Source organism: Plecotus auritus (genome assembly GCF_963455305.1).
Source record: "Plecotus auritus genome assembly, chromosome: 10".
Classification (NCBI taxonomy): domain Eukaryota; kingdom Metazoa; phylum Chordata; class Mammalia; order Chiroptera; family Vespertilionidae; genus Plecotus; species Plecotus auritus.
This window is the reverse complement of record NC_137785.1, coordinates 36971362-36983614: the sequence shown is the minus strand read 5'-3', so window position 1 is coordinate 36983614 and position 12253 is coordinate 36971362. Positions and strand designations below refer to the sequence as shown.

The 12253-nt window shown below is 43.1% G+C and overlaps 1 protein-coding gene across 1 annotated transcript in view; it reads right to left on the bottom strand.

The window, feature by feature from the left end:
- Positions 1-3927: 3927 nt before the first annotated feature.
- LOC308236002 (polycystin-1-like protein 2) overlaps positions 3928-12253 on the bottom strand; it is a gene marked incomplete at its 3' end in the record, with an annotated part of 89127 nt that continues 80801 nt past the window's right edge. The window contains 3 exon segments of the mRNA XM_080645218.1: positions 3928-4089; positions 5463-5593; positions 5678-5736. Of these exon segments, the coding sequence (XP_080501344.1) occupies positions 3928-4089; positions 5463-5593; positions 5678-5736 (352 nt within the window).

The following is a 12253-nucleotide window of genomic DNA, read 5'->3' as shown; positions in this document are numbered from 1 at the left end:
AGGTTGACTCCCATTTTGGAGGGGGGTGGGGCTACAACTCCCAGCCAGGTTAGAATGTGCTTTCTTTAATTAGAACAAAACAATCAAGGTTAACAGAGGATGATTAATGTTTCTTATAACTATAGCTAGTCCCCAATATTCTATTTCTACCCCTAACACCTCTTCCTCTCACTCTCTCCTGTCCTTTTCTCTCCTCTCAAACTGCTTCCTTCTTCTTTCTCCCTTTCTTCCTCTTACTCCATCTCCCTCTCTCCCTCCCACTTCCATTTCTTGTCCCCCTCTCTTGTCATTCTCCCTCTCCCTTTTCCTTTTTCTTGCTCTAATTCCCTTTCCCTCTCCCTTTATACTAATTCTCACTTTCCCTCTCTCCCTTTCCATCTCTCTGCCTATTTCTCTCCCACACCATCTCCTCCTTCTCAGACTTTTACTCCCTTCCTCTCCCCCTGGCTCTTCCTCTTCTTCCCAGGTCTCTCTCTCTTTCTCCCCCATCTCCCTCTCTCTATCTCATTCTCCCTATCTCTCCCACTCTCTTCCATTCCCATTTTCTCCCTCTCCGTCTTTCCCCCTATTTTTTTTCTTTTTCACTCTCTTATTTCCCTCTACCTCTTTCACTCCCTCTCCCTTTCTTCTTCTCAGTCTCCCATCTCTCTCTCTCTCTCTCTCTCTCTCTCTCTCTCTCTCTCTCTCTCTCTCTCTCTCTTCCTTGCTCTTCTTCTCCCTTTCTCTCCATTCCTCCCTTTTCCTCTCCCCATCTCCCTCATTCTTCCACCCTCTCCATCTCTCTCTCTCCTTCCTCTCCCACTCGCTCCCTAACTCCTCCCTCACTCCCTCTCCTCCCATTTGTATTTTTCTCCCTCTTTCTCTACTTTCTCTCCCTCAACTCTCTCTCCCTCTCTTTCCTCACTGTGCCTCTTCCTCTCCTTCTCTTTCCCTCACTCTCCCTCTCCCTCTCCCATTCTCCTCTTCCTCTCAGGCTCTCTTTCTCTTTCTCTTCCTCTCACTCTCTCCCTCTCTCCTCCCCTCTCCCTCTCTTTCCCTTTCAACCCCTCTTTCTCCCTTTTCCCCCCTTATTCTCCTTCTCTCACTTCCTATCCCCCACCCTTCTCTCGCTCTCCTTCTCCAACTTTCTCTTCCTTTCTCTTCTAGTCTTTCCCTCTCAACTTCCCTTTCCTTCTTCCTCTCTCTATCTTCTACTCTCCTCATTTCTCTCCCTCTCACTTTCTTTCTTTCCTCTCCATCTTTTTCTCTTTTCTCTTCCAACTCTCTTGCTCTCTTTCTCTCCCTCTGCACTCTCCGCTCTCCCTGTATCCCTCTGCCTCTCTCTGTCTCTCTCCATTGTTCTCCCTCTCCATCTCTCTTCGTATTTCTCTTGATCTTCCTCCATCTGAAGAAGAAGGAGGAGGAGGAGGAGAAGAAGAAAGAAAAAAGGCAGAGAATTGAGACCTAGCATGGTCTGTTTCTTGCTTAAGCAGTGAGCCCAGTAACCAAATTCTTCTGAGAAAAGCAGAGGTCATGTCTCCATTCAAGAAGATAGAAAATAATTGTTCTGGGAAAGACAAATTTTATGGCGTGGGCGTGAATCAGGAAAGAAACACTGAGGTGGAAACACTTAAAGAACGTTGAAGTGCGCACCGAGCTTCTGCCTTGTTAAGTTGGGATTGTCCACACTTCTGTTCAGTGCCTTGCCCTTGCAGGGGCTGTCATGCTGAGCAAATAATAGGTTTTTTTTGTTTTTTTTTAAACCCTTGATATGTGCCTGGGACTTGTTGGGGGCCTCGAGAACAGCACCAAGTGTTAGACTAGTGGGCAGGTGACAGCCTGTTCCAGGAGCCAGCAAGCTTTGGGGCATATATGAATGATGGCTCAGATAGTCTGTGAGGAGATTTAAGGGAAGCAATTTCTATTGTGGCCCGGATCTAGCTAGCTCAAGGTTGTCGGGGTCACATCATGGTACAGTCTCTCCTTAACACGTAATGTGGTTGAAAGAGTTGGCAGCTTGAATATTTACAGTCAATAGAGAAGTGGAGAGTAGATGGGAAAGTTGAGAAAGAGAAATGAAGAATTTATAACTTTTCCAGATTTCCTATTTAAAATAGACTGTTTTGTATGTCTCTGGGTAGGTTTCTGTACTGGTTTATTGGGAGACGTGTACACCTTGCTATGGGTTATTTGATGAGCATCTCTGCATATATAGCTTATATCTATACCTGACACAATAGAGAATAGTCATGGGCTTTTGGGTGGATGGAAGATAATGAAATCGCCAAGGTTTTATGTATATTGCATGTTATGTGGCTCTCTGTTTATAAAAGATCCTAGGTTTTTGAGTGTCAGGGTAGCAGGGTGTGATACTGATTCAACCATTATAAAAAGACGTTTAAGCTCTCGTTCAGATAAAAGGTGGTAGTTCGACTCCAGCCTTGATTACATCAGCTATTGAAAGACTTCATCAGGCATGCATGTTCCTCTCATCTTTCTGTTCTGCCATCTTCAGATTGTTCCCCATGGTCTCAAAGATTCTGATAGCAAGGAGGAAAGCATAGAATGGATTGGGAGCAGGCAACCTAGAGTATCTGCTACAATGGATGTGTGAGGAGGGACAAGACAAGGTGACCTGGAGAGGATGTGTGAGGTGCTTCCCCTGCATGGGGGAGGGGAAATGTGCACTTATCCACACAGACATCTGGAAGCCTTTTATTATCTAGATCTGTAGTTCTCAGAATTAGGGGCAAGTCTGACTGCACATTGGAATCACCTGGGTGGCTTAAAAAAATATTGACAACTGGGTCCCAGCCAGAGATTCTGATATATTGGGTTGAAGTCTAGGGATTCTAGTATGCAGCCAAAGTTGAGAATCACTGGCTGCAGCCAGATGTTTGGGAATCATTACACACTTTGCTGCTCTTGCTCATCTCATCCCAGGAGACTCACAGTGCACATTTAACATATTCAAAGCTCTGACACACACACACACTAAAATAAAATAATAATAATAATTTTAAAAAGCTCTGACAGTTCCCATTCTAAAGAACTTGGATAGCCTTTTATAATCCAGTGTTTCCCACATTTATTTGATCCAGAAACATTTTGGGGGGGTCATGACACCTTTTATCGGTTGACTTGTGCCCCCTAAAGAAATACATTGAAGTCCTAGCACCCATTATCTCAGAATGTGACCAAATTTGGAAATAGGAACTATTGCAGATGTCATTCATTAAGACAAAGTCATAGTGGAGTAGAGTGAGCCCTCAATTCACTATGACTAGTGTCTTATAAGAAGAGGAAAAGAGACAAAGAGAAAGACACAGGAGAGAAGATCAAGTGATGGCAGAGGCATCTACAAACCAAGGAACACCGAGCATTGCTGGCAGATGCTAGAAGTTAGAAGAGAAGACTCCTCTGGAGAGCCTTAAGAGGGAGCGTGGCCCTGTTGACATCTTGATTTTGAGTTTCTATCCTCCAGAATTCTGAGACAATAAATTTCTGTTGTTTTAATACCCAGTTTGTGGTACTTTGTTCCAACTGCCCTAGCAAACTAATGGCATCCATCAGCATCTCTCAGATACAGTTTGAGAAACTCTGAACTAGAACCATTCAAAGGCAACCCCTGACTAAGAAAATAATTAATAATTATTAGTCTGTAAAAGACTAATGAAATAATTAGTCTGTAAAGAGTTTTTTCCTCTTGAAGTCCACACTATTTTTATTTCTAGAAGGAAATATATTTGAACAGTGTATCACAGTAGTGGCAATTGTATGTGTATGTATATACATTTTTTATTAACTTTTTTACATGCCACTCTTGGTAACTTATTCATGGGACACAGAAAATATTGACTTGAAGAGATTACAGAATCAATGGTAAGTGTAGGCCCGAGGCTCTGGCCTTCTGCTGACTCTACAGATGATCGTGTGTAGACAAACAGCTTAAACCTGGGGCGCAGCTGGTGCATGTTGAGGGGACTGGGCCTCTGACAGCAACTTGGGCTGCTCACTGCAGTTTCCAGGCTCCTGTCTTTTACATTTATCGCCCAGAAAACTGAGTATTTTCATCAGCAGCAAATCGACAATCTCTCCTTCCTCCGACAGCTGCAGAGGGAGAAAGAACCATACAACATATAAATTTACATTCTCTTTGGGGCTTTTCTTTCTAAGGGGAAACCATGGTTTTCTTGTGTAACTTGGTCCCTGCCAGAGTCACTTTGATTTTTAGACTTGCTTTTGTGAATCCAGGTATTCATCTCTTTCAGGGAATCTCAAGGTTGTGTTCTCCCCACTTTATCCCCGGGGGGGGGGGGGTGTTCCCTTCTTCCCCTCTGATGAAAATGACAGAATTCCTCCACCCCCTCACCACCCTCCCATCAGAGGTGATTAGGAATGTATGTACAAAGCCTCTCATATATTGCTCCTGTTAATGGGAAATGGTGCCACTGCTTTGGAAAACAGTTTGGCAGTTTCTCAAAATTTAAACCAAAGTCATCATATGACTTGTTGAAATAAATTTCTAGTCCCAGAGTGGAGCTGCTCCTGCCCAGGGTGCTGTGTCAAAAAACCGAAATTTAGATAACATTTGTGTCCTGGTAAATGCTCCTCTTGACAGAAATGCAGTACTTCAGTCAGCCAGTCCCCAAACACCAACACAACTCTGGGCTCTATCCGTACTTATTTCTTTTTACTTCTTACCCCAAACAGGTTGACTCTGTGGCCCCAGCCAATCGATATTTTTTATTTTTCTCTTCCTTGTTTTTTATTTTTATTTTTTATTCTTTATCCTATAAAAGCTTTGCCTTCCACCCTACCTTGCAGTTCTCTGAATGGACACTGATCACTTCATGAAGTATTAAAGTTTGTTTGTATCACCTAAGTTTTCTTTGATTATTTATACCTAGAAGCCCGATGCATGAAATTCTTGCAAGAGTAGGCCTTCACAGCCCCGGCTGCCTTGGCCCTTGCAGCCCTGACTGCCAGCTTCATCCGGAAGGTCGTCTGGAAGGTTGTCCAGACAGTCATTCCGCTGTTCGGCTGTTTGGTTGATTTGCATATTACACTTTTATTATTATAGATGGGTTCTCAACCTTGGCTGAATATTAAAATCACACAGGGAGATTTCAGAAATACCCATGCTTGCATCATTCACCCAGGGATTCTGTTTTTAGTGGTCTCAGGTACAACAGTAGTTTCCAAAAGCCCCCAGGTGATTATAATGTATAATCAGAGCTGAGAATCACCGATGTAAGGCACAGAGTCAACTCAATTCTAGAAAATTCAAGATCATTTGCTTATGATCTTGGTGAAGTAATTTTCTTCTTCTGGTCCTCAGTTTCCCCTCCCATAAAATGAAGGCTTTAAGCTACAATGGTCTCTCAAGTTCTCTCAAGTTCTCCTAATGTCTAATGCTGCTCAGCCAACCTTTTTCTATTTCAAGGTCAATGACTATTGAAGAATAGGCCAAAGGAATTCACCTGATAGTATTTTTGCTCTTTGTTGAAGGCCACCAGGATGACAGAGATAAATAGATTCAACACAATAAATGTCATGAAAACAATGCAGGACCCAATTAGGAAGGAGCCGAGCACTGGGCGTGGTCCAGGACCTGTTAGGAAGAAATACAGAGTCATCCCTGAGGGTCCTGTGTCCTATTGGCCACCGGATGAGGGAGTATGCTGTCTCCATTTACAGGTAAGGACAGAGAGTTGGCATAAGGTCACACAGCTACTGACATAATTAGTGGCATAACTGGTGGTGGAAGAATGACAGTTGGAATTCAGGGGTGTCTGATTCCAAAATCCAGGTTCTTCCCCTATCCCACCCTGCCGTTCATTTCCCTCTCATGCCTTTGCACTCTAAATTCAGTCTTAATGTTGGTGTGTCATTAAAAATGGCATAGATCTATATTTAATGACATAGATGGGAACGTCTATAGAAAAAATTATATGATCTCAAGTTTTTAAAAGCATTTAATATACTTATATAATGCCCTAATGAAAGTTTTCCTTTTACCTAATCTTTTGCCTTCTAGAACTTTTCTCCCTTTTTTGAGCAGACTGGGGCAGCTTGTATGGATGGTGGCTTCCTCCTTTGGCTCCTGCAGCACCTTGTTTCCCCCCCTGCCCCCTTTTAAAATACCCAACTTTCTCTCATGTCATCTAATTGTTCATATATGTGGAAATAATAACCATGTAAGCCCTCCTTTATGATGGCAATTAGCTCTAATTAAAGCAGTGAGCTCAAACTCATCTACATTTTAGAAAAAAAACAGGAAAACATTAAAAATACTGGTAATGCGGCTCTGTCCCCAGACATCCTGATTTAGTAGTAGGCCTGGACATCAGGGTTGAATCATCCCCCTGAGTGATTCTGCTGAGGAGCTAGGCCTGAGAACCATTGGGTTAAAGGGAGACTATGAATATGAAGCATATAATTTGGTCTTAAAAAGTACTTTTAAAATTGAGGGCCTAACTACAAAATGGTTTATCTATTTCAACAAGAAAACAAAATTTGCAAGTTTCTGAAATAAACACTAACTTTGGTTATTTGACTAATCAAAATACAACTGAGGGTTTCCTATAATGCCAAACTTAACTATCCTCAGGTTTCTATCAAAAGTGGCAGATTTCTTTTGTTTTCTGACACTCAATATAAAAAGAGTACTCTCTTGCTGTAAAATTGTTTTATAATCAATCTAAGCAAGAAACCAGTCTGTGTGAATGTAAAAAAAAGAACATGTTTAGATCATTGTAAGGAATCATAAAGCATGGCTAGTGTGGGGACAGTGCTGGTACAACAATCACACTGGCTGCCAATGATCTCAGTCATGTGTGACCTAAAACAGACTCACATTGTCCCTTCCTAGAACTCAGGCTTTGTTCTCTAAGCACGAGTAGACAGAGTTTTAATGTAAAGGGCCAGATGGCACATGTTTGAGGCCCTGTGGGCCAGTTTCCATCCCAGTGACTTAACCCGGTTTAGCAGGAAAGCGGCCATAGATAACACATAAAGGAATGAGTGAGGTAGTGTCCCAATAAACTTAACTTAAAAAACAGGTGGAGGGCTGGATTTAGCTCCCTTGTCATCTTTTGCAGACCCCTTCAAGAGCTAAAGCATCTTTAAGATTTTAAAATAACTGTCTGCATAAGGTTTACAATCAACTTAAAAGTACTTCTGATAATTTTTGAGCTCAAATAATTCTATTGATACTGAGACATTTTTATGGACAGGGGCTTTTAGAGAGGGTAGAGTTTTTGTGTGGCAACATGGGTGTGGCACAAAGTAGAACTCAATTTCGGTTTGTTGAATGAGTGAGACATTCTAGAGTGAAAGTTAGGAGTGTAGAGTTCAAATTCTAGGCCTTGAGTTTCTTTTTTTTTAAAATTTCTTTATTGAGTAAGGTATTACATATTTGTCCTCATCCCCCCATTCCCATCCCAAACCCCTCCCTACGCATGCCCCCACCCCCCTGTTGTCCGTGACCACTGGTTAGGCTTATATGTATGCATACAAGACCTTTAGTTGATCTCTCCCCCTTACTTCCACCCTCCCCTACCTTCCCTCTGAGGTTTGACAGTCTGATCGATGCTTCCCTGTCTCCGGGTCTGTTTTTGTTCATCAGTTTATGTTGTTCATTATTTCCCCCAGATGAGTGAGATCATGTGACACTAGAAATACACTTATAAGAACCGAAAATGAGACAAGCAATAATGGTTATGCTGAGAGGCAAATGAATCAGTCTGTAGTGAGTTTCTTTCTGGGCCAACAGTTCTTTTGAGTCCCAATTTCTATGTCAAACAGTTCCTTGTGAGTACATGTCAGCAATGATATTTCCGTTCTGGGTGGTGGACAAATGGTGGTAATGCAGGTCCGACCCTCTCTGGTTTGGTCCTGGGCAACCTGCAGCGACGCACAGCTGCTGACTGCTGATACGGCAAGGCGTCGTCAGCGTCTTCCATCTCTGGACTGTTTCTCTTCTGTCTTCATGGCTGGAGCAGTCCTGTCAATTCCTCTCTGTTGCAGGAATCCACATGGTCTTGGAGTTGTTTTCTGAAAATATACAAACATATTCTTGATCAAAAGTTAATAAAGGAATCTTTTAGAAAATTAACTTTCATTTGTAATGCTAACAGCAAGACACCCATGAAAAACACACATGGTGTCAAAACAAGCCAAAGGAAAATCATTTGGGCAAAAAATGAAAAAGGATCCCAAGTCAAATTTATAGAAAAGATTCCTTTATTAACTTTTTTTAATTTAATAATTTTTATTGTTCAGATTATTACAATTGTTCCTCTTTTTTCCCCCATAGCTCCCTTCCACCTGGTTCCCACCCCACCCTCTGCCCTTACAGCCCCCCCGCACTGTCCTCATCCATAGGTGTACGATTTTTGTCCAGTATCTTCCCGCACCCCCCACACCCCTTTCCCCCTGAGAATTGACAGTCCACTCCCTTTCTATGCCCCTGATTTCTATTATATTCACCAGTTTATTCTGTTCATCAGATTTTTTATTTACTTGATTTTTAGATTCACTTGTTGATAGATATGTATTTGTTGTTCATAATTTTTATCTTTACCTTTTTCTTCTTCTTCCTCTTCTTAAAGAATACCTTTCAGCATTTCATATAATACTGGTTTGGTGGTGATGAAATCCTTTAGCTTTTTCTTATCTGGGAAGCTCTTTATCTGCCCTTCAATTCTGAATGATAGTTTTGCTGGGTAGAATAATCTTGGTTGTAGGTTCTTGCTACTCATCACTTTGAATATTTCTTGCCACTTCTGTCTGGCCTGCATAGTTTTTGTTGAGAAATCAGCTGACAATCGAATGGGTACTCCCTTGTAGGTTACTAACTGTTTTTCTCGTGCTGCTTTTAATATTCTCTCTTTGTCTTTTGCTCTTGGCATTTTTTTTTTGTGGGTTTTTTTATTTTATTTTATTTTATTTATTTTTTAAAATAAATCTTTATTCAGATTATTACAATTATTTCTCCTTTTCCCCCCATAGCTCCCCTCCACCCATTTCCCACCCCACCTTCTGCCCTTACCTCCCCACCACTGTCCTCATCCATAGGTGTATGATTTTTGTCCATTCTCTTCATGAACCCCCCATACCCCTTTCCCCCTGAGAATTATCAGTCCACTCCCTTTCTATGCCCCTGATTCTATTATATTCACCAGATTATTCTGTTCCTCAGGTTTTTAGGTTCGCTTGTTGATAGATATGTATTTGTTGTTCATAATTTTTCTCTTTACTTTTTTCTTCTTCCTCTTCTTTAAGAATACCTTTCAGCATTTCATATAATACTGGTTTGGTGGTGATGAACTCCTTTAGCTTTTTCTTATCTGTGAAGCTCTTTATCTGCCCTTCAATTCTGAATGATAGCTTTGCTGGGTAGAGTAATCTTGGTTGTAGGTTCTTGCTATTCATCACATTGAAAATTTCTTGCCACTCCCGTCTGGCCTGCATAGTTTCTGTTGAGAAGTCAGCTGACAGTCGTATGGGTGCTCCCTTGTAGGTAATTAACTGTTTTTCTCTTGCTGCTTTTAATATTCTCTCTTTGTCTTTTGCTCTTGGCATTTTAATGATGATGTGTCTTGGTGTGGTCCTCTTTGGATTCCTTTTGTTTGGGGTTCTGTGGGCTTCCTGGACTTGTAAGTCTATTTCTTTCACCAGGTGGGGGAAGTTTTCGGTCATTATTTCTTCAAATAGGTTTTCAGTATCTTGCTCTCTCTCTTCTTCTGGCACCCCCATAATTCTGATGTTGGTACGCTTGAAGTTGTCCCAGAGTCTTCTTACATTATCTTCAACTTTTTGGATTTTTTTTTTTTGCTTTTTGCTTTTTCGGTTGAGTGTTTTTTGCTTCTTTGTATTTCAATTCTTTGACTTGATTCTTGTGTTCCTCTATTCTGTTTCTGGGTCTCTGTATAATATTTTTTATTTCAGTCAGTGTATGTTTAATTTCTAGTTGGTCCTTTTTCATATCTTCGAGGGTCTCGTTATATTTATCGGCCTTTTCTAGGATATTCTTAAAAAGTCTTATAACCGTGGTTTTGAATTCTATATCCAGTCGTTTGTTTTCCTCCATTTCTTTCGTTTGTGATCTGATTCTTTGACCCCGCATTTTCACTAATTCCCTGAGTTGGTAAGGTAGATATTTGTGCTAGGTTTCCAATATGGCCCAGTGGGTCTGCTTCCCCAGTTAACCTGAGGTGGACACTCTTGGTGCACCCCTTTGTGGACTGTGTGTACAGCCTTGTTGTAATTAAGTCTTTATTGTTGTTGGTATCACTGGGAAGAATTGACCTCCGGGCCAGTTGGCTGTAAGGATCAGCTGTGTCTATGCTGGGAGAAGTTCGGTGCTGGAGACAGCCTTATAGGATTAGACTTGCCAAATTGCAATAGCCTCTGTGCTCAGCTTGGATGGGGTGGAGTCTCAGTCTTGGCTTCCTGTCAGCCTTGCCCTTGCGCGCATGTGCGCTTTCAGTCCTCCGCCTTCCCCAGCTCGAGTCTCCGCCTGAGAGTCCAGACTCCCCCCACAAGAGCGTGGGTCCCCAGGGGCTCGCCTGGAACTGGGGTTCACTGCAGTCAGAACTGGGGCTCAGTGCCGTCAGGAGCCTCTGACTCCCTTCCACTAGGGAAAGCCTGTGGCAACCTCCGCAGCCTTTGTGCGCACTGGCACACGCGCGCGTGCGCACTTTCAGTCCTCCGCCTTCCCCGGCTCCCGAGTCTCCGCCCGAGAGTCCAGACTCCCCCCACAAGAGCGTGGGTCCCCAGGGGCTCGCCTGGAACTGGGGTTACTGCAGTCAGAAATGGGGCTCAGTGCAGTCAGAATCCTCTGACTCCCTTCCACTAGGGAAAGCCTGTGGCAACTTCCGCAGCCTTTGTGCGTACTGGCATGCGCGCGCGTGCGCACTTTCAGTCCTCCGCCTTCCCCGGCTCCCGAGTCTCCGCCCGAGAGTCCAGACTCCCCCCACAAGAGCGTGGGTCCCCAGGGGCTCGCCTGGAACTGGGGTTCACTGCAGTCAGAACTGGGGCTCAGTGCAGTCAGGATCCTCTGACTCCCTTCCACTAGGGAAAGCCTGTGGCAACCTCCGCAGCCTTTGTGCGCACTGGCCCGCGCGCGCCTTCAGACTTCTGCCTTTCCCAGCTCGAGTCTCCGCCTGAGAGTCCAGACTCCCCCCGTAAGAGCGTGGGTCCCCAGGGGTTCGCCCGGAACTGGGGTTCAGTGCAGTCAGAACTGGGGTTCAGTGCGGTCGGAGGCTTCCTTCCCCCTTCCGCCAGAGAAAGTCAGCCAGGCTCTCAGCTGCCCTTCCTCTCTGCGCGCACAAAGCCCCTTTGCCGTACCTCCAATTCTCTGTGAGCTTTTCTTTTTCCTTCTAGTTGTAGAATTTTCACTCAGCCAGCTTTCCTGTGGTTCTGGATGGTGTCCGTTCTGTCTTTTAGTTGTAGTTTTGAAATTGTTGTGCGAGGCAGCAGTTTAGGTGTTTACCTATGCCGCCATCTTGGTTTTCCAACCTGCTCTTGGCATTTTATTTATTTATTTATTTTAATATATTTTATTGATTTTTTACAGAGAGGAAGGGAGAGGGATAGAGAGTTAGAAACATCGATGAGAGAGAAACATCAATCAGCTGCCTCCTGCACACCTCCTACTGGGGATGTGCCCGCAACCAAGGTACATGCCCTTGACTGGAATCGAACCTGGGACCTTTCAGTCCACAGGCTGATGCTCTAACCACTGAGAAAAACTGGTTAGGGCTGCTCTTGGCATTTTAATTATGATGTGTCTTGGTGTGGTCCTCTTTGGATTCCTTTTGTTTGGGGCTCTGTGCACTTCCTGGACTTGTAAGTCTATTTCTTTCACCAGGTGGGGGAAGTTTTCAGTCATTATTTCTTCAAATTGGTTTTCAGTATCTTGCTCTCTCTCTTCTTCTGGCACCCCCATAATTCCGATGTTGGTATGCTTGAAGTTGTCCCAGAGGCTCCTTACACTATCTTCATATTTTTGGATTCTTTATTCTTTTTGCTTTTCCAGTTGAGTGTCTTTGCTTCTTTGTATTTCAAATCTTAGACTTGATTCTTGCGATCCTCTAGTCTACTGTTAGATCTCTGTATAATATTTTTTATTTCAGTCAATGTATGCTTAATTTCTAGTTGGTCCTTTTTCATATCCTCTAGGGTCTCACTAAATTTATCAGCCTTTTCTAGAAAATTCTTGAAAAACCTTATAACTGTGGTTTTGAACTCTATATCCAGTCATTTG